This window comes from Sorex araneus, chromosome X (assembly GCF_027595985.1).
Source record: "Sorex araneus isolate mSorAra2 chromosome X, mSorAra2.pri, whole genome shotgun sequence".
NCBI lineage: Eukaryota > Metazoa > Chordata > Mammalia > Eulipotyphla > Soricidae > Sorex > Sorex araneus.
The window spans coordinates 198501104-198523921 of NC_073313.1; the positions used below are offsets into that span (position 1 = coordinate 198501104).

The window sequence follows — 22818 nt, forward strand, 5'->3', positions numbered from 1 at the left end:
TTGCAGTAGGAGCCTGACTACACAGTTATGAATAGTCATGAATGTCTGGTTCACAATGAGGCTACCATTTACTGAACAACTACAACTGAAATTCAATTTGTGTGTTTTCCAGGCCACTTTTCATTGCCACTCTTTGATGACACTGTAGAGTTCTCCAAGATTTTGTAAATTCAGCTGCTATAGATCATTAAAGGCTCAGTCTATTTCTGCCATCTTCTAAGGAGTGAAACTAATGTCTCTCTCCTTTTATAAAGGAGTCTGACTTCTCAAACAGATACTTAAAAATCAGTACTCTATTATTTTATTTTGAATCTTTAAAAACGTCTTTCACATAATAGAACTCAAGATATGCAAAAGTGAGCTTAAAAGCATATAAGATCATAGTTTTCAGGTTCTAATCTGATTGCTAAAATTATAAGAGCTTCTGAAGCAAGCAGAATCCACTCTGTTTGACCAATAAACATATTCAGGAGTGAAGATCAATTACTACTACAGGTCACCTGTCACCTAGCAGTTTTTCATCTTCCATTTATGCATCAGCTCATTTTCTATATTGCTCTGGTGGAGTCAGTTGTTTGTATTTTTCATCCTGCTAATCACTGTTATTTGAGAGAAGATAAAAATATAAGAATACAAAATTTCATTTTGTATCCTTAATATGTAAGAGGAAGAAAGCATGTACATGAAGGATCTGGTGCATGTAGGCACTCTTTACACTAAAGTCATAACCACATCCTTCATAAAATTGTGAGTCATATTAATACCAACATGTCAACAGAGAAAACAATCCTAAGCCTAAACCTTATTGAAAATGGTTTTGATAGCAGAAGTTAAATTGAAATAAAATATAAACCAGAAGTAACTCATTTTTTGAAAATCCATTTTAATACTGTACTAATTCTGAAGGTATGCAACATTCTCATATTTAATTTTATATTAGATTTACACACGCATACTCACACATTCAAAACCCCTTATCAGAGGAATCAGGAATGATAATGCTAACCTTTCCTCAATAATTTTTCTTGACTCATGCTTTCAGATCAAAGTAAGCAATTACATACAAAATCTGGGATCCACAATAATAAATTTAGGTTCTCAATGAAGTTAAAGATGCAAGTAACAAAGACAAGCACAAGTAGGTCAATTTATGAGACTCTACTATTTAAAATATTACATTATATGATATTGTTGATTTCAGTTGGGCGCAAATCACGTTTTAATTCAGAACAGAGAGTTTTTTGGTAAGTTGAAAACAAATCAGAAATACTCAGAAAAATACTATTCTGAAAGGGGCAAGTGTGTTTATCACTTGCCTCTCCATTTAGAGTCTGTGTGTCCTCCAAGATAGCAGATCAATATTTTATAGCAGATTTATACTCTAAGTTTTAGAAGTTTAAAAGTTAAGTTTGCATTGGCTAAAAATAAATTTAATATTTTAAAAATTTCACCAATAATTCTTTTATTACCAACAAATGATTTATTTGCATTTAATGTTTTCAGAAGCCTTGCTTAAAATGTACCTTCTTTAAAATTAAAGTGTGTATTTAAAAATAGTGTCTAAAACATTTTCTCTCAACTTTCTCAAAATGTCGTCTAAGTCAATTAGAGGAGATGAGCGATATTTTTGTATGCTTTTAATGTGTATCTTGGATAATTTGGTTTTTTCTTATTGTTTTCCTTTTAATACAATGAGTATCTTCCCACAGAGTAAGAAAACAGAATCATAGAATTCCAAATGGTATTAGAACTACAAGGGAGGTTACTTTCATAAGTTTCAAAAATCTTTGGCTCCCATATTGATGCTGTCATGGTAAATACTCAAAAATTTAAAGAAAAGAAAAGAAAAATGAAATGTAAATTAGAAAAAAAGAAAGAAAAAAAGGGTATCTGTTGGGGAGGAGGGAAGCAAAGAGAATAGTGCAGATTGACCTGTTAGTATCTTTCTAGATTTTGAAACTTTGTTACCAATTTAGATCAGGTTAGTAATCCAACTGTAAAAGTATATGAAGATAGAAAGAGCTGCCTGAAAGTTGCAGCACGGTATAAAATTTGAACTGTTAAGGAGACAATGCTACACTGTTATAGATGATGTGCTCAAAGGCAGAATGTGCAACTTACATAAATCCCCCCTATATTTTGACCATTTTTTAAAAAACAACTGGTTCCAGTCAACTATTAAATGAACGAAAAAATGTAATGAATAAGGTACCACTAAAAATAGGTACAATACCAGTGTAAATATTACTGTAAGTTAATAACTTAATGTAATAAAAGTCATCCTGAAAAAAATCAATATATGTTAAATTAAGTTTAAGTTGCTACTTCAAAATGTGGTTTAATTTTAAGGTTATAATAAACTCAGAAAAAATATAATTTAAGAGTTTTTAATTTATTACTAGGTTATAGGTAGCTGCTTGTAATTAGGAATGCAAGTATTTATCATTTAAGTTACAAAAATGTCATGTAATTGAAATCTGGTCTGCAAATAATTCATTCTGAATCTCTACTTTTCTCATTACTTTGTGGTTGAGAATTCCAATGACTCTAAACAAAAAAAAATGTTTAAAATTTGCTTATCTGAAGAAAATATCATAGTAATGTAAAATCACACAAGAATACACATCATTTTTTCTGAGTTTTAATTTTAACTAATAAACTTTAAATGATGAAAGTAATCGCAATCCAAATCTTTGCTTCTATGCAGTGCTCAAATCATAATTTGTAACTTGTAGGTAAAACACATTCTTTTCACCATGACAATATTCATTTGTGATCATTCTTTTTTCTTTCTCTTAAGTCCTTTTCCTTCAACAGTTTAACAAGTCACTTTTGGCTTTGCTAAAGAGCAATTCGGGCACAATAATGTTTCAGCTTGCAAGGAAGAACGCCCTTATTGAGCTGATAGAACTCCACCAGCTGAATTAGATCTGTAAATCTGGTATGGCCTTCATCTAGGGTGTGGAACATTTCACCATCATCTTCTACCTGAAGACAGAAAACAATAAACCTGTAAGAAGGTCACAATCTCAAAAGAACAATCATGTACTATAGCATATTCTGTCTTTATATATCATACCTGACAAGTTTAGAAAAGTGAAGGCTAAGAAAAAGAATGATGACACACCTACCTCGTTTTGTGTAAATCACTTTGTATTTAAAAGAAATATCTTATTCTAAGAAAAGCAGTGACTTTACTTTTCTCTCTCAATTCTTCCAATGTTCTGTAGTTAGAAAGGTCTATTTTTAATCAATAAACAGTGATATATTTGCGCTATTCTGTGTACAATAATAACAATTAAATATTATGTAGAACATTTTTATGTATTTTATATTTTAATTTGTATAGAACTTAACTCTTAATATCCACTGAAAAATTTAGCATTGAAAATAAATATTCAGGGGCTGGAGTGATAGCACAGCGGGTAGGGCGTTTGCCTTTCACGCGCTGACCTGGGTTCGATTCCCAGCATCCAAATGGTCCCCTGAGCACCACCAGAAGTAATTCCTAAGTGCATCAGCCAAGAGTAACCCTGTGCATCACTGGGTGTGACCCAAAAAGCAATAAATAAATAAATATATATTCACTAATTCATATTGGTGACTTGATATTGGAGCAATGAATCATACTATTGATAGACTGATAGCTATCTGTTTTGTGGGAGGGGAAATAAAGAGTATCATTAAATAATTTTATTTTCTAGGGCTGGTTTACATAACCAATGAAACAGGATACTTTACGTGGGTATTAGATCATTCTAAAGAGGGAAAAAAAAGACCATCTGAAATTAAACACTAGCCAATTCAGGCACAGCACTTCCTGATACTATACTGAATTTCTATTGTATACTAGAGCCTTATCCCCTTATACCTTTGTATATACAAATCACATGAATATACACTAACAGAGACATACGAACATATGGAAATGAGAAAAACACAAAAAGAGAATAACAGACAACTTTAAATGTACTTAGAATAATTTAAATGTTCTATAATTTAACCTACTTACACATCTACTTGTAATGACTGAAAAATATTTTGAGATAATAGGAAAATCAATTTTTAAAGAACCACTGGAAGTACTGAGAAAGAGTCTTTAGTGGCCTTTTAACAATCAGTGACATGGAGTCTATGCGATATTGCTATATCACATTTCATAGGAAAGCAAAATTTAATTTTAAGAATTCCTGCATTTCTGATATTAATTTAGGTCTATAAAACCATTTCTGTCAAACTTCAGTCTAGTCAAAACAAAAACTCCTAAACTGTATTTAAAAAAAGAACCAAAGTAAACCAAACCTTCCAACATCTTATGTTTTAAGGTAATTTCTATTATGAGTGTGAAATCATAAATTACTTACAGGTATAATTTGAAAGTGCTTTATTTTTTGTCCATGACTCATTGACAGTACGAAAGTTTTGGGGTTACTCTGACTATCGCGAACCAAGAAAACACTAAGGAGAGAGAAAGAATTTTAATATGCTTCTACATTTACTCATGGATATCATAGAAATGCAGCATATAAAAAATTCAGGAAAAATATTCATAAATATCATAAAAGCATTTCTTTGTTGTCTAAACACTGAGACCATCCAACACTTAAACAAAATAGTATAAAGCAATCCTACACATGAAACTGATGTTACTGCTAATATAATTTTATTATCATAAATATATAGTCCCCTTGTCAAATTATTTACTAAGAATAGCAAATATAATGCTAAGCAGGCATTAATAATTAGTGTTGTGTTCTTTTTTCCATCTGGGATAACCATAACCATATTTCCATAAAAGTCTTTTGAGGATAATAAGGAATTAGTACATAAATATTCTTACTCTGAATCATGTTATTAGGCTTCAATAAGAAAATTATTTAAACTGAAATAATTTCTAAACTTCCTTTTACCCTGCATGCTACTTTTACTTTTGATTCAGATTCCTACTATTATATAGCACTGTAGCACTGTCGTCCCGTTGTTCATCGATTTGCTCGAGTGGGCACCAGTAACATCTCCACTGTGAGACTTGTTGTTACTGTTTTTGGCATATCAAATATGCTTCGGGTAGCTTGCCAGGCTCTGCTGTGCAGGCAGTATAATCTTGGCAGCTTGCCAGGCTCTCCGAGAGGGACAAAGGAATCGAACCCAGGTCGGAGGAATCAAACTCGAGTCGGTCACGTGCAAGGCAAACACCCTACCTGCTGGGCTACCATTCCAGTCCACTGTTATATATGTAACAGAAATTAAGAAATAAATACTAAAAAAAATCAGTACTGAAATAATTTATTAAATGCTTGAGCAAAATGTTTTAAGTAAAAGAAACACCTAAATGACATATATTTTAACTCTAAAGAACATAGTCAAAAAGTTTTAATAATGTTATGCTACAAAAATGAAACATGGATCACTTCTAGGCCTTTTGGCTAAGATCAAGTGTAGTATGTGTAAAAATGAAACATGGACTAATATCTTAAGAGGAAAGGCTCCCAGGCGTGGATTCTAATCTGCTGGCAAAACTGTGCAAAATACGCTTCCTATGAATTGTGGGGGAAACACAGTCTCCACTGTGACTCAAATACTAATTTCATTGTGCCTGGGAAAAGCTTTAGGCAACTAAATTTGAGTCATCGCAGATACCTAATTAGATTAGCCATTTCATTTGTTTAGTGTGAGATTCCAACATTCCAACACTGAGAAACATTACAAAAAGGAATTTCGTTGATAAACTAAGGTGCAATGCTTTCCTCATTCCCATAGAACACCACTACCACCTAGTGGACTAACTGCAGTCATTGCATTCATCCAAAAGAACCCTCACATTTATTTGACATAAAAAATAAAGATAATGCTACTGTTCACACAATTATTTACAAACACTGTGCTCAAAAGTGAAGGATATAATAAAATTATTTTGACAACTATTTATGATTTTGTGGGATATCATCACATTGCAATTCTATAGATTGCTCAAATTTGTATCTAAAAGAATTCTGCTGTGAAATGCTGACTCTCACATTATAATTCTATGGATTGTTCAAATTTGTGTATAAGAGAATTCTGTGCTAATTCCTCTCCTTTCTTTTATTGCCACACCCAACAGTCCTCAGGGCTTACTCCTAACTGTGCATTCAGAGGTCACTTCTGGCAGGTGCTTTGGGGACAGAACCCTGGCTAGCCACATGCAAGGCCAGAACCCTACCCACTACTCTATTGTTCCAGCCCAACGCTGAGTTTCTATAAAAGGCATTTTAATCTAAATGTGAATATAAAACCACCTTGAAATCTTATTATAATCTTACGCTAACCCTGAGGTAAGCAATCCTTGTTTCACTTGTTTAAATAAATGCTAGCTTCATTTCTTCAGACAAACCCCAAGATAACTTTACTTTGCATTGCATTTTATTTTTGCTTTGGGGCACAGCTGGTGGTGATCAGGAGTTACTCCTGAATCTGCACTGAGGAATTACTCCTGGCAGCGCTCAGGGGATTCTATGCTGAGGATTGAACCCGGGTCAGTCATGTGCAAAGCAAATATCTTACCCACTGTAATATGTCTCTGGCGCCCTATACTGAATTTGAGTAGAGACTTTAGCTAGTATTAGAAACGTTATAGAAAATACTAATTTGAGAACAAAGACAGTTCTTCAGATAATGCAATTCTCTCAATTTGTTCAGAAGGCATTTAATATTTCTCTTGTAATCTATGGCACTTTACTAAAAAACAAGAGAAAACAGTTAAGAAGTATTATTTTCATAGGTTTCTATTAGCTATACAGAAATTTTAAAGAGAACTTTTATGAAAAATGGTTTTGCAAACATAAAAAATAAAACAAATAGTCAAAATAGTAAGAACAGTGGGGTGGAGGCAACATTGAATCACTGGTGGACAGATGCTGACAAGTTGGTGGGTTTGGAGTTGGAACATTGTATGCTTGCAACTCTATCATTAACAACTTTGTAAATCACTGTGCCCCAAAAAAACTATGTAAGAAATATTTAGGAACAGTTCTTTAGTCAATACTGTACTAAACTTAAGAATATATAACATGTAAGATAATGTCATGAATACTTTAAAATCATATGTTCAAATTCCATACTTTCCAATTCCATTTTCAAATCAAAACATTAACAACACAAAATAGCTCAGTTGCCCCAAGCCCTAACTCCCCATCAATTAGTATCTGAAGTGCTAGTCTGGTCACAGAAAGGGTATTTTTAGTAATCACTGACTAAGAGCAGAACATTCTATACAACTCTCTCTTTATGTAAAAATACCAACTGAACACTATGTAAGGACAGCACAGGGATACAATCACCTTCAAAGGAAAACATTCCTTTTGCTTTATGATAAACTGAAGTCAAAATTCTTTGGCACGTTAAGTAAGAAATTGCTGATTATGAGAAAAATCAAAATCACTGTCCCTCCAAATTAAACTTACCCATCTACAAGTCCTTGCTGAATAATTAATCGTTGAGCTTCATCTCTAGAAATTTTGTGGTGAAACCATGGTTGGGATCGGTGGATAGCTGAAGAAACAAAAGGGAACAATACAAAGTTTTGCTTGAAATTCTAACAATATAATTGCCTGTACTTTCCTCTGGAATCACACAGTGGCTATGCCCAAGTGCACATCCATTCATTCAGTCATAGTGAACATGCACAGACATACCCATGTTTGTGGCAGAACTCTGTGAAGAGGCCGTGGGGCTACCATGAGTACCCAGGCGTAAACATCCTTTTTTCTGTACAAGGAAGGGGGAATACATGTAAACTTTGGGGGTGACTGACATTTAAAACTGTAAGTATGTGAAGAATGTGAAGCTATTTGTACCCTCCAAGCAAGTCCTTCTTCAACTGCGACTGACAGGGCTTCAGTGGGATTTTCTATGACTCTGCTTTTCTGGCCCGAGAAGTCCATTGCAACCAGGGAATTCTCTGATATACTTCTCTGGAAATAAACATATATTTTATGATGAAATTATTGTTGAAAATTATTTCAGTGTATTGCTTGTAATGCAACATTTTCATTCTAGAATGTGATGCCTAAGGTGGATGGAAAGATATTTTTTTAATTATAAGAGAAAATGGTGCTATAAAACATTTGGTTAAATAAGTAATATAACTGTTCATTAAGGTCATTGGATTAAGTATTGAATAAAGTTATAAAAGCTTTCAAAGTAATCATGTATTTCTCCTCATTCTATCATCTACATTCTCTATAAAATGAAAAACACCAACTTAGAAAGAAATAATGCTTTCTGTGGTTAAAAAAGATTCACAACTTCTGATGTGATTTTTCTATTATGCTTTGGGATTCATCATTTATCCATTAAATTGGAAATCATCTAGCTTACGAAGCAGCAGTTTTAGAAGATTCAATCAAGATAAACAAAGGCTATATTTCTTTATCACTTCTTTAGGAAAAAATAGTACTCATATTTTATAATGGAACAAACAACAGTCTATAGTTTTAATATTTTTCATACTAGAATCATCTTATAAATGAAACAATAGTTGAAATAACTCCATGATAGTAAAATTTATATAACAATGCAAATATTTTTATTTTTCATGAATATGACAAAATTACAGTTTAATGTGTGTGAATGACAAAACAGCTAATATCAAAGGAAAACATCTTAAAACAGAGTCAACAAGTAACAAGTTTGAACAAGGAAAAAATAAGTGACAGGTCATATTTATCAATAATAATTTGTATTTATGAACCCTGATGGGTGAAAATACAGCCCAAGATTGGGCCTTATTTTTATTTTTCTTGCCTCGGGATTTAGTTTGCTACTATCACTTAAAATGTATGCCAAGATACAATGAGTCATATATCCTAAAAAAATAAAAGGCAAAATCTCCAGTTACTCTCATTCAGTTTATAAGAACTGAAAACTCTAGAGAAGAGAAAACTCAAACAACAAATGGAAAATGTTTTTAAAATACATGTAAACTTTGGGTTTATCCCCAACTAGTGAAGACTGGAACAAAAACAAAGAAAATACAGTTCAACTAGAAAGGGAGTTCTAGTGTGAAGTAGGGGCCAAGCTGCAGCCAGAGGCCTGTGGTTTAAGATCACTTTCTATTTCTACATATGGATTCCGTAACCCCTAGATGGATACAATATATTATAGCTCAATTAAAACTTAAAACAAAACCTTTCTTACACACACACACACACACACACACACACACGCACACACACAGAACTAGTTTATCAGTGCACCACACATTCACTTTATTAGCATTTTTTATTTTCTTTTCAGACCATACCTTAGTGGTCCACAATCTTATTATTGCTCATCTTTATTTCTGGAGATCCAGCATGCAATCTTTCATTTGTTACAGGAGCCTTTATAACTGACAGCTGCTCTTTCCTGACAGATGCTGTCTCTGTAATCTCTATTTGCTGTCACACCTTACTTTGCCCTTCTCACCTCATGATCTTCTGTGCCGGGCTGTGGACCAGTTGGATATACTTTTGCTTTGCTGACATTAATGAAAAGCCTCCACCTGCCCAAACCACAGAGTAACTAATCTCAATCATAATGATAGCTTTATCCTTATAATATCTCTACCATCACATGCCAAGATGGGTTCTGTTTGTCACAGGCCCTGATAACACAAAAATACTGTTAGGGAAGAAAAATAAACATAACAAGTTATTCCTGTTCTCTTGCCTTCCCCAGCATCCATTCTTTTTCACTTTGCCTACAAAATGAAAGTACTAAAGATAAAATAAGATCTCTAGTACCGTAATTACTTGATATAAGTAGGGACACTATAATACAAATAAGTAATTTCACATGTTACATTAAAGACACTGGAAGAAACAAAGGAATATAGTAAATATTTTCTGCTGAATGGCAGGTGGTGAATGAAAAATTAATAGTTTACCTTTGGTGGACAAAAAAATGTAAGTGAAGCAGAATCGGATTTGAACTCCAAAGGTCATTTTCAGCTCAATTTCTTTCACATAGAAAAGTGATGTTGATAACATTCAGAATCGGTGACTTTTTCAACATTTTCCCCTTTTCTAGCTCTTTCTTCTGGTGGGGTAAATAGGGAAAACTTTAAAAAAAAAGGGGGGGGGGTTCCTGCCTTTAATGGCATGCCTCTCTTGTTTAGGAACAAGAGGCCTGTAGTTCAGTCTGGATTATCCGGGCCACCTGAGATCAGATCCATCACTCTTAGTGAGGCTCAACATAAAATGTTTCCCAAGCAGTTTGGCAAGGTGGCATCTAGTAACTATGCAAAGTCAACCCCATTTCAAAGATCTAGATAAAGTGCAAGAGGGTACAGAATCTCGTCTGATACTATTCTCTCATGTGCTTCTCACCAAGTCACAGGACACAAGAGCTGACAGTAGTTCTGGAGATTATGAAAACATCATATTTTATACTGCAGGACACCAGTGACTTGTCTAAGGACATACAGAATTTATAGTAAAGCCAGTGACAGTAAAATCAGTGCTTTTCTGTATCACAGACTGAAAGAAACAGGAAAGAAATTGCAGTTCAAAATGTCTAATTGAGGGTCAAAAGTGAGAAGCAACAAGAATTTGAAAACATTTATTTTCTTATTCCCTTAGTCCCAAGACCAATATAACAGACCCACTGTTAAGGGAATTCTTGGCTTGTTTTAATCTTGGTGGTTTTTTGTTGTTGTTTTGTTTGTTTTGGGGACCACACTCATCTGTACTCAGGATTTACTCCTGGCTCTGTGCTCAGGATCACTCCCGGCAGGGCTTGGGGGACCATGTGGGATGCCAGGGACTAAATCCTGGTCAGTCATGTACAAGGTAAGCTGTACACAAGGTAAACTGCTGTTCGGTCTCTTTTCATTTTTGTTTATTTACTTTGGAGGTTTGAAGTCACACCAGACAGTGTTCAGGAGGATGTTCCTGGCTCTGTGGTCAGAAGGGAACCCTGGCTTTGCTCAGGGAAACATATGGTGCTGAGGATTCGACCCAGGGTTTGCCACTTGCAAGTCAAACACCGTACTTCTTTAACTACATCTCTGACCATTCCTTTAGTTTGCAAAATACCAAAATGTTTTCATTACTTTTTACATGTTAATTTATTGCCAGGGAAGAGCAAATAATAGTGACAATGACATATCATCTCACACCAGTGAGCATGGCCTCAAAAGGATTGGAAACAATTTCAAAGGGGATGTGGTGAGAAGGAATACCCATTTACTGTTGCTGGAAATGTCATGTGGTTCAGTCTCTATGGAAAACTGTAGACAATTCTCAGAAGAGTAAAAAGAAAGCCTGCATATGACACAGCAATTCTATTTCTGGGCATCTACCACCATTCTCCCACCAAATACAAAAACATTAATTCATAAAGAAATGTGTACTCATATATTTATTACAGCATTAAGAACAATCGCCAAGACATGAAAACAACTGGAATGCCCAATGAAGTTGCAGGATATATGCACAACAGAATATTATATAGCTATGAGAAAAGATACCATTATGAAATGGCTATAACTTTAATGACATTGAAATGTATCTTGTTAAGTAAAGTAAGTCAGATGGAGAAAAAAAAATGTCAGATGATCTCAATCATCTGTGAAATATAAAGGAACCAAACCAGAGAATAGATAGATTAGAATGAGGACAAACCCTTGACCTTACATTACAAAATTGAAAATACCAAGCAGCGTAAGGAGGGAATAAGGGGTTATCAAGAGGTGGACTGGAAGTAACATACAACTTAAGTAACATAAAATAACATAAAATTCACGTAGAGAGTCATGATCACATTATTGGTCATGAGATACACTAACTGTACACCAAGACCATAAACATTAACACCAGTGAAACCATGTTACCTAACCAATATTAATATGTTTTTAGTAAGTAAAAACATACACCCCCACATGTATATATGATATATATATATATGATCCTCTAAAATATCTAATGTTGTTTTCCATTTCAAAGGCTGACAGGGCTGGCTATTATGTGTGACATACAGTTATGATGCTCATCCCAGTGTGCAATTTTTTCTTCTTTATCTTCTCAAAAAGTATTCCTTAAAAACTTAAGAATGTTTTTTCTTGAAAAATAATATAATTAAATATTCTAAGTTTGCTCATTTGCTCACTGAAAGCAGCGCTTAGATAAAGCCAGCAAAGGCAGTTGAGGTCACAGGCATCTATTAAGTAGGCTACTGATTCTTTGATGAAAATCAAGAGAGACAGGATTCATACATACACCAGAGCAAATATGAACACGTCCAAAATGTATTAGTTTTATTTGTGGAAATTAAAAAGAGTAAAGATGAATCCTCAGATGATACTGTCTCTGGTTTTGAACAAGTGCCACACAATATGGGCATGCCCTCAGCATAAAGGCACATACATCTCTGTTTTTTCATTGTATTGGGGGATAACTTCCCTCATCATGGTTCTAATAAAAGTTACTCTGTCATACATGATGATCAATAGTAGGTCACTGCATTCATTGTTGTTTGATTTGGGTTTTGAGGTTATATACAATGTTGCTTGGGGCTTACTCCTGACTCTGTGCTTAGGGATCATTTCTGGCAGGGCTTGGGGGACCAGATAAGGGACTGAACCCAGGTAGGCTTGAATGCAAGACAAGTGCCCTATCCACTGTACTATCACTCTAGCACCAATAGTTGGACTCGTTGAAAAAAAAAATCAGTATCAAGCATGATACTGATTACAATGATATTAAGAAGTTATTTGCAGTAATACTATTCTCTGATTAAAAGGACACCAAATAATAACCATTCCCAAATACATTGCTCCTATTAGTATGCTCATCCTAAAAGCATTATACGCTAAAAGAAATTCAGAAGGACTCTGGAAAGATACGAAAATTCATTTTTTATTTTACATGTCAATATTGAAAGGAAAAGGCAAATTTTCTATGATGAAAAATTACATAAGCGCAATTGTTGATAAAAAAATTATTGCATCCCATAATTTCTTACAAACATTATGGTACAAAGATGAACAGTTATGCTTCCATAACTTAAGGCAGTGCAACTACAGAATTGGAGTTCCTGTTCCATATTAGTATATCAGACTTCATAATCAACATTATTTCATGCCTCATTCCTAGAACTGAGTGTTTCACCTACTACATTACATTAGGTAGGGAAATGCACCTCCCTCATGACACCATGAAGAGGCTATTTTCAACTGAAGTAGAAATGCAGCATGTTAGCCAACCTGTAACACAGACACATACCTATGGATTCCTAAAGTACTCATTAGTAAAAAGTCCAAATGAAAACAGAAGAACAAACCTGTAGGATTACATAGCCTCAGGTAGTTTAGGTTTATTGGGTTACTCCCATTACTGTGCTCCCACTCCTCTTTGTTTATTTGTAGCTTCTTAGTGTTCTGTTGACTTGTAAATATTGTTTTTCTCCTCTCCTTGAGTCCTTTGCATAGTTTATTCAGAGCAATGTCCTTTTTGTATGGACACAGGAAGACTTAGCAAATGCTATGCTTTTGTAACCTGGGAGTCATTTGACTCTACATGATATTTTCATCTGTTCTCTCGACCTAAGCCTCAGCTGCCCTTACTTCCTAGCACCCCCAAAAGCAGGGTCCCAACGAGGGACGAGACGGACCCAGGGCAAGCGGTGAGTTGTGTGCTACCCTGGCATCGAGATGGGCCTGGCCAAAGTGCCTAATGCTTAACTATAAGTTAAGAGCTTGATCATGGACAAATGCTGTCATGATCCAAACAGTGATAACTAGATTTGGACCCTGCTAGGGTGAGGAATGATTAATCTGGCCTGAGTGCTGTGGTCTGAGTCTGTGGCAAGATGTTGCCTGGAGAGCTGCCTTGCAAGCCTCAATGTATCTCTTGCTATGTCCATGCAAAAATAACTAGTATTAAGATGTTAATAAGTGTTTGGACTAAGGAAAGGAAAAAAAACCTTAAGAGTCAGGAAGGGCTTTGGAATGCCCTGCCCTCAGAAAGGGCTTTCTTATGTTGATTTTTGCTATCTGGCTGGGTGTAGCCTAGAGGGCAAGGTGGGAGAGACTAGTAGGAGGAGAGACAGAGAACAGAGAGGCTGCAGTAGATCCAGAGTGAGGACGGATCTAGGAGTGCGGGAGAGGAGAAAGACGGAAGATTGAATAAACGGTAACTAATCAGCAACCAGCTTGGTCCTCGTTCTTTCACCTGTCCTTGGCCAATGGCCGTCCGGATCCAGACCATACACAGCGGTTCCAGGTTCCAGAGCACCGAACGCTGGCAGTGAGACAGAGCCAGAGCCGCCCGGAGAGCCTGAGAGTGTACGTGCCCCTCGGTGTGCTATAGTTTTTTTTTTTTTTTTGCTTGTTGGGTCACACCCAGCAATGCTCAGGGGCGCAGCGTGCAAGGCAAACGCCCTACCCACTGTGCTATCGCTCCGGCCCCGGTGTGCTATAGTTTTTTACACAAACCTTAAATTCAAAAATAAATTTCTTGAATGAATGCAGAGGAAACTAAAGTTAGGTCAGTGAGAAGGGAGAAGGCATACCTATATGTATTTGTAAATAAATTTCCAAGTGACATTAATCTGAGAAACAGTTAGTCTTTTTTTTTTTGATTTTTTTTTTTTTTTTTTGCTTTTTGGGTCACACCCGGCAACGCACAGGGGTTACTCCTGGCTCATGCACTAAGGAATTACTCCTGGCGGTGCTCGGGGGACCATATGGGATGCTGGGAACCGAACCCGGGTCGGCTGCGTGCAAGGCCCTACCTGCTGTACTATTGCTCCAGCCCCAGAGTTAGTCTTAATGTAGCATATGGCTGACACTTGGTTAGCAACTTTTTTGGTTTCCTGGAGAGAGTAATTAGCTTTTCAAAGATGTATAACTTAAAATTTTTAATTCGTAGAAAACAAAATGCATAAGAGCATACAGATGTATCAGGCAGAATTGAAAACTACAAACCAGACCCAGGGAGATAACTCAAAAGGTCTACCTGAAGCCCTAATGACATTTATAGTACTGTATTGTCCCCCAAGTATTCGTAGAGCTACCCTACAATATAGAGCTTAGAGCAGTGACTGAGCATTCTCATTTGTGACTCCCAAGTCAAAATAAATAAACAAAAATCCCAAACCACTGGCATCTTTCTATTAGACTATGAAAACACAATAATTAGCATTAAAGTAAAAAAATCAATCATCAAAAACAATTACTAAGAAAACATCTATAATCCCAAGGAAAATATCTAGGACATAATTATCCTATCAAGACCCAATCCTGAAATGTGTTGACAAAGAATTCACATAATTCTTCTAAGTATCTAAAATTTTTTCATTAATGTACTTACCCTAATGGACTACTCCTTGTATATCCTGTACACCTGTGATTTTATCGCATAGGTTCCTATCATATAACACCCAGAATAAATTAATAAAGATTTTGTGATAATGTGATGGCAAATAATCAACAACAGGAGACATACAATATTGTTATTTTTAATGTGATGCATAACTTCCAATTAATACAATTACAAGACAAAATATAGGTTCTGAAACAATGCTTACCATGGGTGATATACTCTGAGAATTGCTGCCACTTCTACCTTGATATGGATGCATATAATTCTGGTACAGTTGCATGCCATACTGCAGAATAAATATATAAATAAATTAAGACAATTTCACCACTTTCACTTTAGGAATAATCAACATTAAAAAGAAAAGCAACAAAAACTTAAAAGGTAACTTTTTAGTGTCCTACAATGAGATAATAGAAAATATTTTCAACTGGACCCTTACTTTTGACACACAAATAACTGGAATTCTTGCTTATTACTCTTAGCAAGAGCACCAAGACTATCTTAAGTGGTACATCACCTGGAGATCAAAGAGTTCAAATGGATGGGTACCAGGCATGAAGACTCCAAAAATCTCACACACTCAACGCTTAACCAGGTAAAATTTAACCAGACTCATCAATCACTGGCTGAATTACACTATCCCTTTGGTAAACCTGTAAGTCTGATCGATAGTGAAAATTCTTTGCACTTTGCCATTCTCTTGTAACAATACCCTTAGTCATTACTTAAGGTTTGGTTTTAAATTCAGAAAATTCTCAATTGAGGCATAAGTCTGATTCCAGACAAAGAGTCACAAAATACAAAGTAAATGGCAGTAGTGAAAAACTGCAGCTTGTTTACTTTTAGGACAATGCTGTGTGAAAACTGGGCTGTCAGGCAACAAGAGAATGAGGGTCTGGATTACAATTAGATTTTTTGTTTGAGGAAGATTAAGAATGACAAGTTCTGTGACTGAACTTAATCTTGTAGGTGTTCCCATCTGAAGCTAAAAGATGGCCTCCTTGGAGTAAAGTCATTTTGTTAAAAAGAAAGAAAGAAGCAAACAACAAAGGAGATAAATAGCACCTGGGTTTTTTCTCCCTTCTTCCTTTTTGGTTGTACTCTACTATTCTCTTCTTTACACGAAGCCAAAATGATTTAAAGCAGATTCTATAAAGTAGATGAGAGAGAGAGAGAAAGATAGAGAGAGGGAAGAGAGAGAGAGAGAGAGAGAGAGAGAGGGAGAGAGAGAGAGAGAGAGAGAGAGAGAGAGAGAGAGAGAGAGAGAGAGAGAGAGAGAGAGAGAGAGAGAGAGAGAGGAGAGGAGAGGAGACACCCTGGACTATGATCTTAGCTTCAGGATGAATTCCATTTCAACAATCCAACAGCGGTGTTTCTCTACTAAAGATTATTTTCTGAAAAGTAACTCTAGCAAAGTGAGTATGTTTGGTAATGATAATTAGGCAGAAAATCAGAACGGGGATGGCAGAATCACTTTTAACATGAAACAAACCCACACTTACGTAAAGTTCTCTGTGTTGACGGCTTCACCCAATTATTTTCTACTTCTGAAAACTTAATTTTTAAATTTCAGGTTTGATTGACATTAATAGGATCTAATGAAATTTATTTTCAGTCAACTCGATGTTAACAATAACTTAAAAGGAAGACAGAGAAGCTGAATTCCTAGTCAAGTTCATTTAGGAAAATCTACAAGAGCCCTCAGCTACCACTTTCACAAGGCACTGCTGCTTTAGTTGCCTTTCACTTATTTGCAGCAAAAAGCCTGCAACCTACTAATAAGATGGTTTTCTTCAGGGGACTGGAGCCCGAGCCCGGCGGGTAGGGCGTTTGCCTTGCACGCGGCCGACTCGGGTTCGTATTCCAAGCATCCCATATGGTCCCCTGAGCACTGCCAGGGGTAATTCCTGAGTGCAGAGCCAGGAGTGACCCCTGAGCATCGCCGGGTGTGACCCAAAAAGAAAAAAAAAAAAAGATGGTTTTGGTTTTCTTCAGAGATGAACTGTTGCTGGTACCTGTGGTGTTGGGCAATTGCTTCAGTGGTGCGGGAGGTCTTCAGTAGGCATTTAGTTTAGTGCTGGTGAGTAGCAGGGCATGGGTCACCTTACCATTTCTCTGTCCTTTGGAGGGTAAATAAGTGACCAAAATACATAGGAGACAAGCTAGGAGAGTTATAATTGAAGGAAAGGGAAGACAAGTAGCTCAGATATTGTGCATGAGCAAATCTCTCCTTTTTTTAAATCCCTAAAACTGGAGAGAATGGAAGTATCTCTATCTATACATGAAGATTATACACAGATATAAAAACAAAAGGAAATAAAATTAAAAGGTTAAATTCTTGGGGTGAGTGACAACTAATAAGGAAGTAACCATTTAATGGACACAAAGTTTGCTTCTGAAGTGATGAAAATACTTGGTTACTATCTAGAAGGGATGGTTGCACAATATTTTGAATTTACTAAATGTCACTGAATTGTTCACATAAAGTTAAATTTGCTAAACTATGCTATGTAAATGTTATGTTAATCTCTAAATATATAATTAAAATAACCATTTTTTCAAACCTGCTTTTGCCAACTAATAATTTTGATTAAGACTGATTTTTCTTTGGATCTAAATGTTTGATTTTTTTAAATTATAAGTTTGATGCTGTATTAAATTTACTATCATAAGTTTTGGAAAATATGTATTTTCTATCTGTTCTATAAGAATCAACTCTATGTCTCTCTTCCTTACCTACCAACAGAACATTTAATTCCACTTAAAACACTCAGTAATATATTATTTATGCTTATGAAAGCTATAATTTCTACTTAGCACAATACCAGTGTTTCAAAAATACAGTTAGAATAAAATTTATATAACCATTTGAGTAATACTTACCAAGCCAACAAATTAATTTCTACAACACTTAAATGAAGTATAAACAAATGCATGAAGCATAATCATATGGGTACATTTTAAAGTACATTTTATAAAGGATTGAGGCTACTACTTAAAAAATTTAAAATAATGTTCAAGAAAAGCTTGTCAATTATACTGGCTACCTGTAATGCTCTTTCAAAAATAAAAATCAGAATATTTCTTAAAAAGAATTCTCACTCCCTACACAAAAGATAAATGTATCAGGTCATTCTCTACTCTGCAAATGTGTATCTTTAAGATTAAAAACAAAAAATTAAGCACATGCATTTCATGATGGTTCTGTTTCTTATCTCTCCTAGATGTACAGAGATTCACAGTGGGTCTTTATGTAATGAAATCAGATGTTTTCAAGCTTCTGTGGTATTACTGAGCACTTACTAGATGTTCATGCCTGCAGTGAGATTACCTTAAGCAATCTAATGGCGGTCACCCAGCACGTCCTACTCTGCTCTTCTTCTGCACAGAGCATTTTCAGGTCTCGGGGCCCTCCCGCTTTGTTAGGCTAGAAGGCCACAGCACATTGTTTATCGTTAATGCATATCTTGAAGGTAACACCTGTTGAAATAAAAGTCACTAAAATTCTCCTATATATAAGAGAAAGCTGTCTCTTTTTTCTTAAAAGAAATTAAAAGAAACTCAAGCTTACCTAAAAGGCTGAGGCTTGCTTTATTCATTCTATCAAAATATTAAGCCTGTACCTTAAAGCAGAATCCATAGTTAGTCGGTGCTCCGTGTTTTTTTTTGCCTGCCAGTGACACATAAATATCACTATTGCCAAATTCGCTGAAAAACTGCAAATGCCGTGGTTCCTTTAAAAAGATACGTATATGTGAGGGTTGAAATATTTATGTTCTTTTTGCATTCTTTTTTACAATGTTTACTTTTTTATATCACATTATAAAATCTGTACCTAAGCAAAAATCAATCCAAACATGATCACAGAAACATAAAGGCATTCTGCTTATTTTTACCATTAAATAAGTAGAAGTTAGGTTATTTATTTAAAAAGTGGCAATTTGCTTTTGAGCTAATCTCCAATATGCAAAAAAAATTATCCTCTATTTCAAATTATTTTATTTAGCCATCATTTCAAGGAATCTGAGGGAGAGAAGCAAAATATGACTTTTCAAAATTGTTTTCCTTGTCCAGATTTCAAAGAACAGTAATTTAACAAGAAGAAGAAGAAGGTGAGCTTGAACTTCTTCAGCAGTTGAGGAGGAAACAGGAAACAGGTGATGATTCTGTTTTGTTCAGAAATGACTACCCTTCATGTTTGTGCACTGTCTAATACACCACAGCAAGCAAAGTGATGGGAAACATAACTATCTCTCCAGAAAAAAGAAGGCAGTGCGTACAGATGATTTCAGGGAAATTACCTGGCAGAAGAGTGTATGTGAAGCTCAAAGCAAAGAGGAATCATGAACAGTTATTCCTTCTCTGGGAAATTCACGAAACTTAGAGATGGTTATGGGAAATCACTGGGTCATATTATTCTGCGATAGGTTAATAGCTTGGAGAAGTGCTTAATGCGCAGGTTGAATGTATAATCAAAACTGACCATAATGCATTTGTTCTTTCAAACCTTGCTGCTAGTAGTTTAGTCCTAGACCACAATATCAGCAACACCTGGGAGCTTCTTACAACGGCAGAATCTCAGAACGCATCCCAGACTACCAAATCAAACCCTTCATTTGAACAAGATCCTAGTAATTTATAGGCACTGAAATTTGAGGGAAAATGCTTTTTAAAAAGAGAGACTGAAACAGCATTCAGCAATTTGAAAAATCCAGTCAAATCTCAATCCAAGGACACATCAGTCATTTATCATCCCTAACCACTGACAAAACAAGAGCTTCTTTGCAAGTCATTGTTTCTGTCTGTGTCATTGTTCTCAAGAATTTTGGCATAAGATCATTGAACAGCCAGAGTTTCCAATTCCATGTGAAAATAAAACAGAAAAGAAAATTATTACTAGAGATCCAATCTAGGAGCTTCAAACAGGGGAAGGAAAAATAATCTTATAGTCATGACTTTAAAAAGTTTATCCCTCCATAGAAACTGGTTTACTGCTTAAAAATGGCTGGCTTCTTTGAAAATGGACTAAAGTAATCCCTATGAAATGATATTGTAAATGTCAATGTTGTTGGATCCCTAGGATGTGAGAAGAAGCAGTTAAAGAAACCCCATAAGGCAGGATAAGTATTTTTCTTTTGACTGATCAAGGCTTATGGCATTATCAGGGAGAATTGGCATGGTCTGCAAAAGTTAGGCATGAATGGGTATATATAAAAGAAGGTCATTGGAGAGCTACTTTGGTGTTTCTATGCAAAGAGAAGTTATAGACACATCTCTAAGTCCAAGCAGTGGCATTCTAAATCCCACACATATAGATCTTTGAAAGTAAAATGGAAAAGATCCCATACAAAATATCATCATATATTTTGGAAAACCTGCATATTTTGTGACAATGCTATAATCCCTGAGATTATCTAATACTTGATTTCCTTTTTGAGGGGCAATTTAAAATCATTTTCAAATATAGATTATGGTGCACAAGCTTATTAGGCTAGGGAAAAGAATATTATGTACTGATGCACAGCAGTCAGCCACTAGTTTGTTGAGAGCTAAGATACAGCCTGAGAATAGAGATTTGATGTTAATAATTTTGTCTAGGCAGGGGGGAATTCCTAGCAAAGCCAAAGACCACTGAAAGGAAAAAAACAACATGATTCTAGTAGTTAGAATCAGAGCTTTCTTGTACAACGTTATGTCTAAGAGGAAAAGGAGATGATAATTAAAAATATAATGGGAAGTAAATTTCAATGAGCAATCTGTTAGAGAAGTCAGAATTTAGAGATCTCTGAGATTACCATGGCAGGGGAGCAGGGGGGAAGCAGACACTCTAGTGAAGGATGTGGTGCTGGAGCATCATATACATGGTCCTTCATCATTAATAATATTTTAAATTATAGTGCCTCAAATTTAAAAAAAAGTTCTCGTCTCAAGAAAAGTACTTGGGGAGGCCCACTAACTACTTTCGGCACCCAGCGGCTTCTTGCAGAAATGCCTCTAGACTGTGAATTAAGCTACATACGGTTCCATGCTGCCCCGGGAGGGGAAATGTTTCTCTCTCTCGGCCTTTCCTTTCACTGGTGGCGTAGCGACCGCCATCTTATAAGGCCCACTAAACAGAGGTACCAGCTTGCAGTGATGCGACTTCTGGCAGAAATTTCTCTGGACTTAATTACTAAAATACCAGAAATCCAAAACCTCTCGGCTGAAGCCACCTGACCTCATATGCTTTTCATTCTCAGCAATGGAAAACAAATTATCAAATGATGCCTTTTCGGCAGGTCTGATTGTTGGAAGAAAATTTCAAAGAATAACAGTGAGTTTTCTGCTGAAATATTGAATGTAATCAAAGTAAAGAGACAGTAACGTGAAAATCATCAGCCACACAGGCGGGGGATGGTGATGGGATGGGAGGTATACTGGATTTCTTGGTGGTGAAACAAGTGCACTGGTGAAAGGATGGGTGTTCGATCATTGTATGAATGAGACTTAAACCTGAAAGCTTTGTAAATTTTCATGTGGTGATTCAATTAAAAACTTAAAAAAAAAGAAAAATATTTGGCAACTATAAATTTATGATGACAGATATAAACTAGACTTTCATGTGATCATCTTGTAACATAAATATGAGTAGTGAATCACTAAAAAAATAGAGATTATCATATCTTCTAATGAAGAATCACTGAAAATAGTGAGACAAACATGATTGCTGGATTTAGAAACCACCGCATATGTATGTTAAAAGTAAAAAAGATAATCCAGCACACACTTGTTTAAAAAACAGTTACTGGTTATTTCGTGCAGTAGGAACAATGGAGAAAGAGTACCTAATTAAAATTTTAAGAAAGTTCTACAATTTTAATTTAAAAACTGGGTATTTATTCACCCTGCTATTTCATCCTAAGATTTTTTTGGGGGAAGGGGTGTCACAGCGATGCTCATGGGTTAATCCTGGGTTTCGCTCAGGAATTACCCCTGGTGGTGCTTGTGGAACCATGTGGGATACCGGGGACTGAACCCGGGTCGGCTGAGTGCAAGACAAATGCTCCACCTGCTGTTCTATTTCTATACGCCCCTAAGATTTTTTATGACAAAAACATTTAAGTGTTCAAGAAAAATTAGATAAGTGCATATGTATGATAGAAAGTAGTCAAACAATACATACTTAAGTATCTGTGTAAGGAAATGGGTCACAAACTAGTACAGCCCAATTTTACTGACAAAGCGAAGTGTTCCAACACATACACCTCAAGGAAATATAAATATGCACAACATACACACATATATATGCCCCACAAGAACATATATACACCCCCACACAAACACACACGCCAAATATAAGCACACATAAAGCAACAAAATAAAACTACATAGAAAAGAGAGGAGGAAACTGCAGAAGCAATCAGATAAAAACATGGAAGAGTCAGGCATCACTTCTTTCAGATCTGTATTTCCTATTCAATGTCCAAATGTCTGG

The 22818-nt window shown here is 35.5% G+C and overlaps 1 protein-coding gene and 1 pseudogene across 2 annotated transcripts in view; one reads left to right on the forward strand and one right to left on the reverse strand.

Annotated features, from left to right (window-relative positions):
• Window positions 1–727: 727 nt before the first annotated feature.
• The window catches only part of GRB14 (growth factor receptor bound protein 14), a 155392-nt gene continuing 133301 nt past the window's right edge, over window positions 728–22818 (reverse strand). Inside the window, exons 7-14 of one of the 2 annotated variants that reach the window (XM_055121743.1) lie at window positions 18968–19078; window positions 18676–18771; window positions 15550–15630; window positions 7836–7952; window positions 7674–7746; window positions 7443–7530; window positions 4365–4458; window positions 728–2988 (exon numbers count right to left, since the gene is read on the reverse strand). In XM_055121743.1, the coding sequence (XP_054977718.1) occupies window positions 2842–2988; window positions 4365–4458; window positions 7443–7530; window positions 7674–7746; window positions 7836–7952; window positions 15550–15630; window positions 18676–18771; window positions 18968–19078 (807 nt within the window). In that variant the 3' untranslated portion in view covers window positions 728–2841. The remainder of the gene's footprint in view (window positions 2989–4364; window positions 4459–7442; window positions 7531–7673; window positions 7747–7835; window positions 7953–15549; window positions 15631–18675; window positions 18772–18967; window positions 19079–22818) is intronic. The other variant, XM_004608089.3, reaches the window with a different exon arrangement.
• LOC129400323 (U2 spliceosomal RNA) lies at window positions 5407–5583 on the forward strand (annotated as a pseudogene).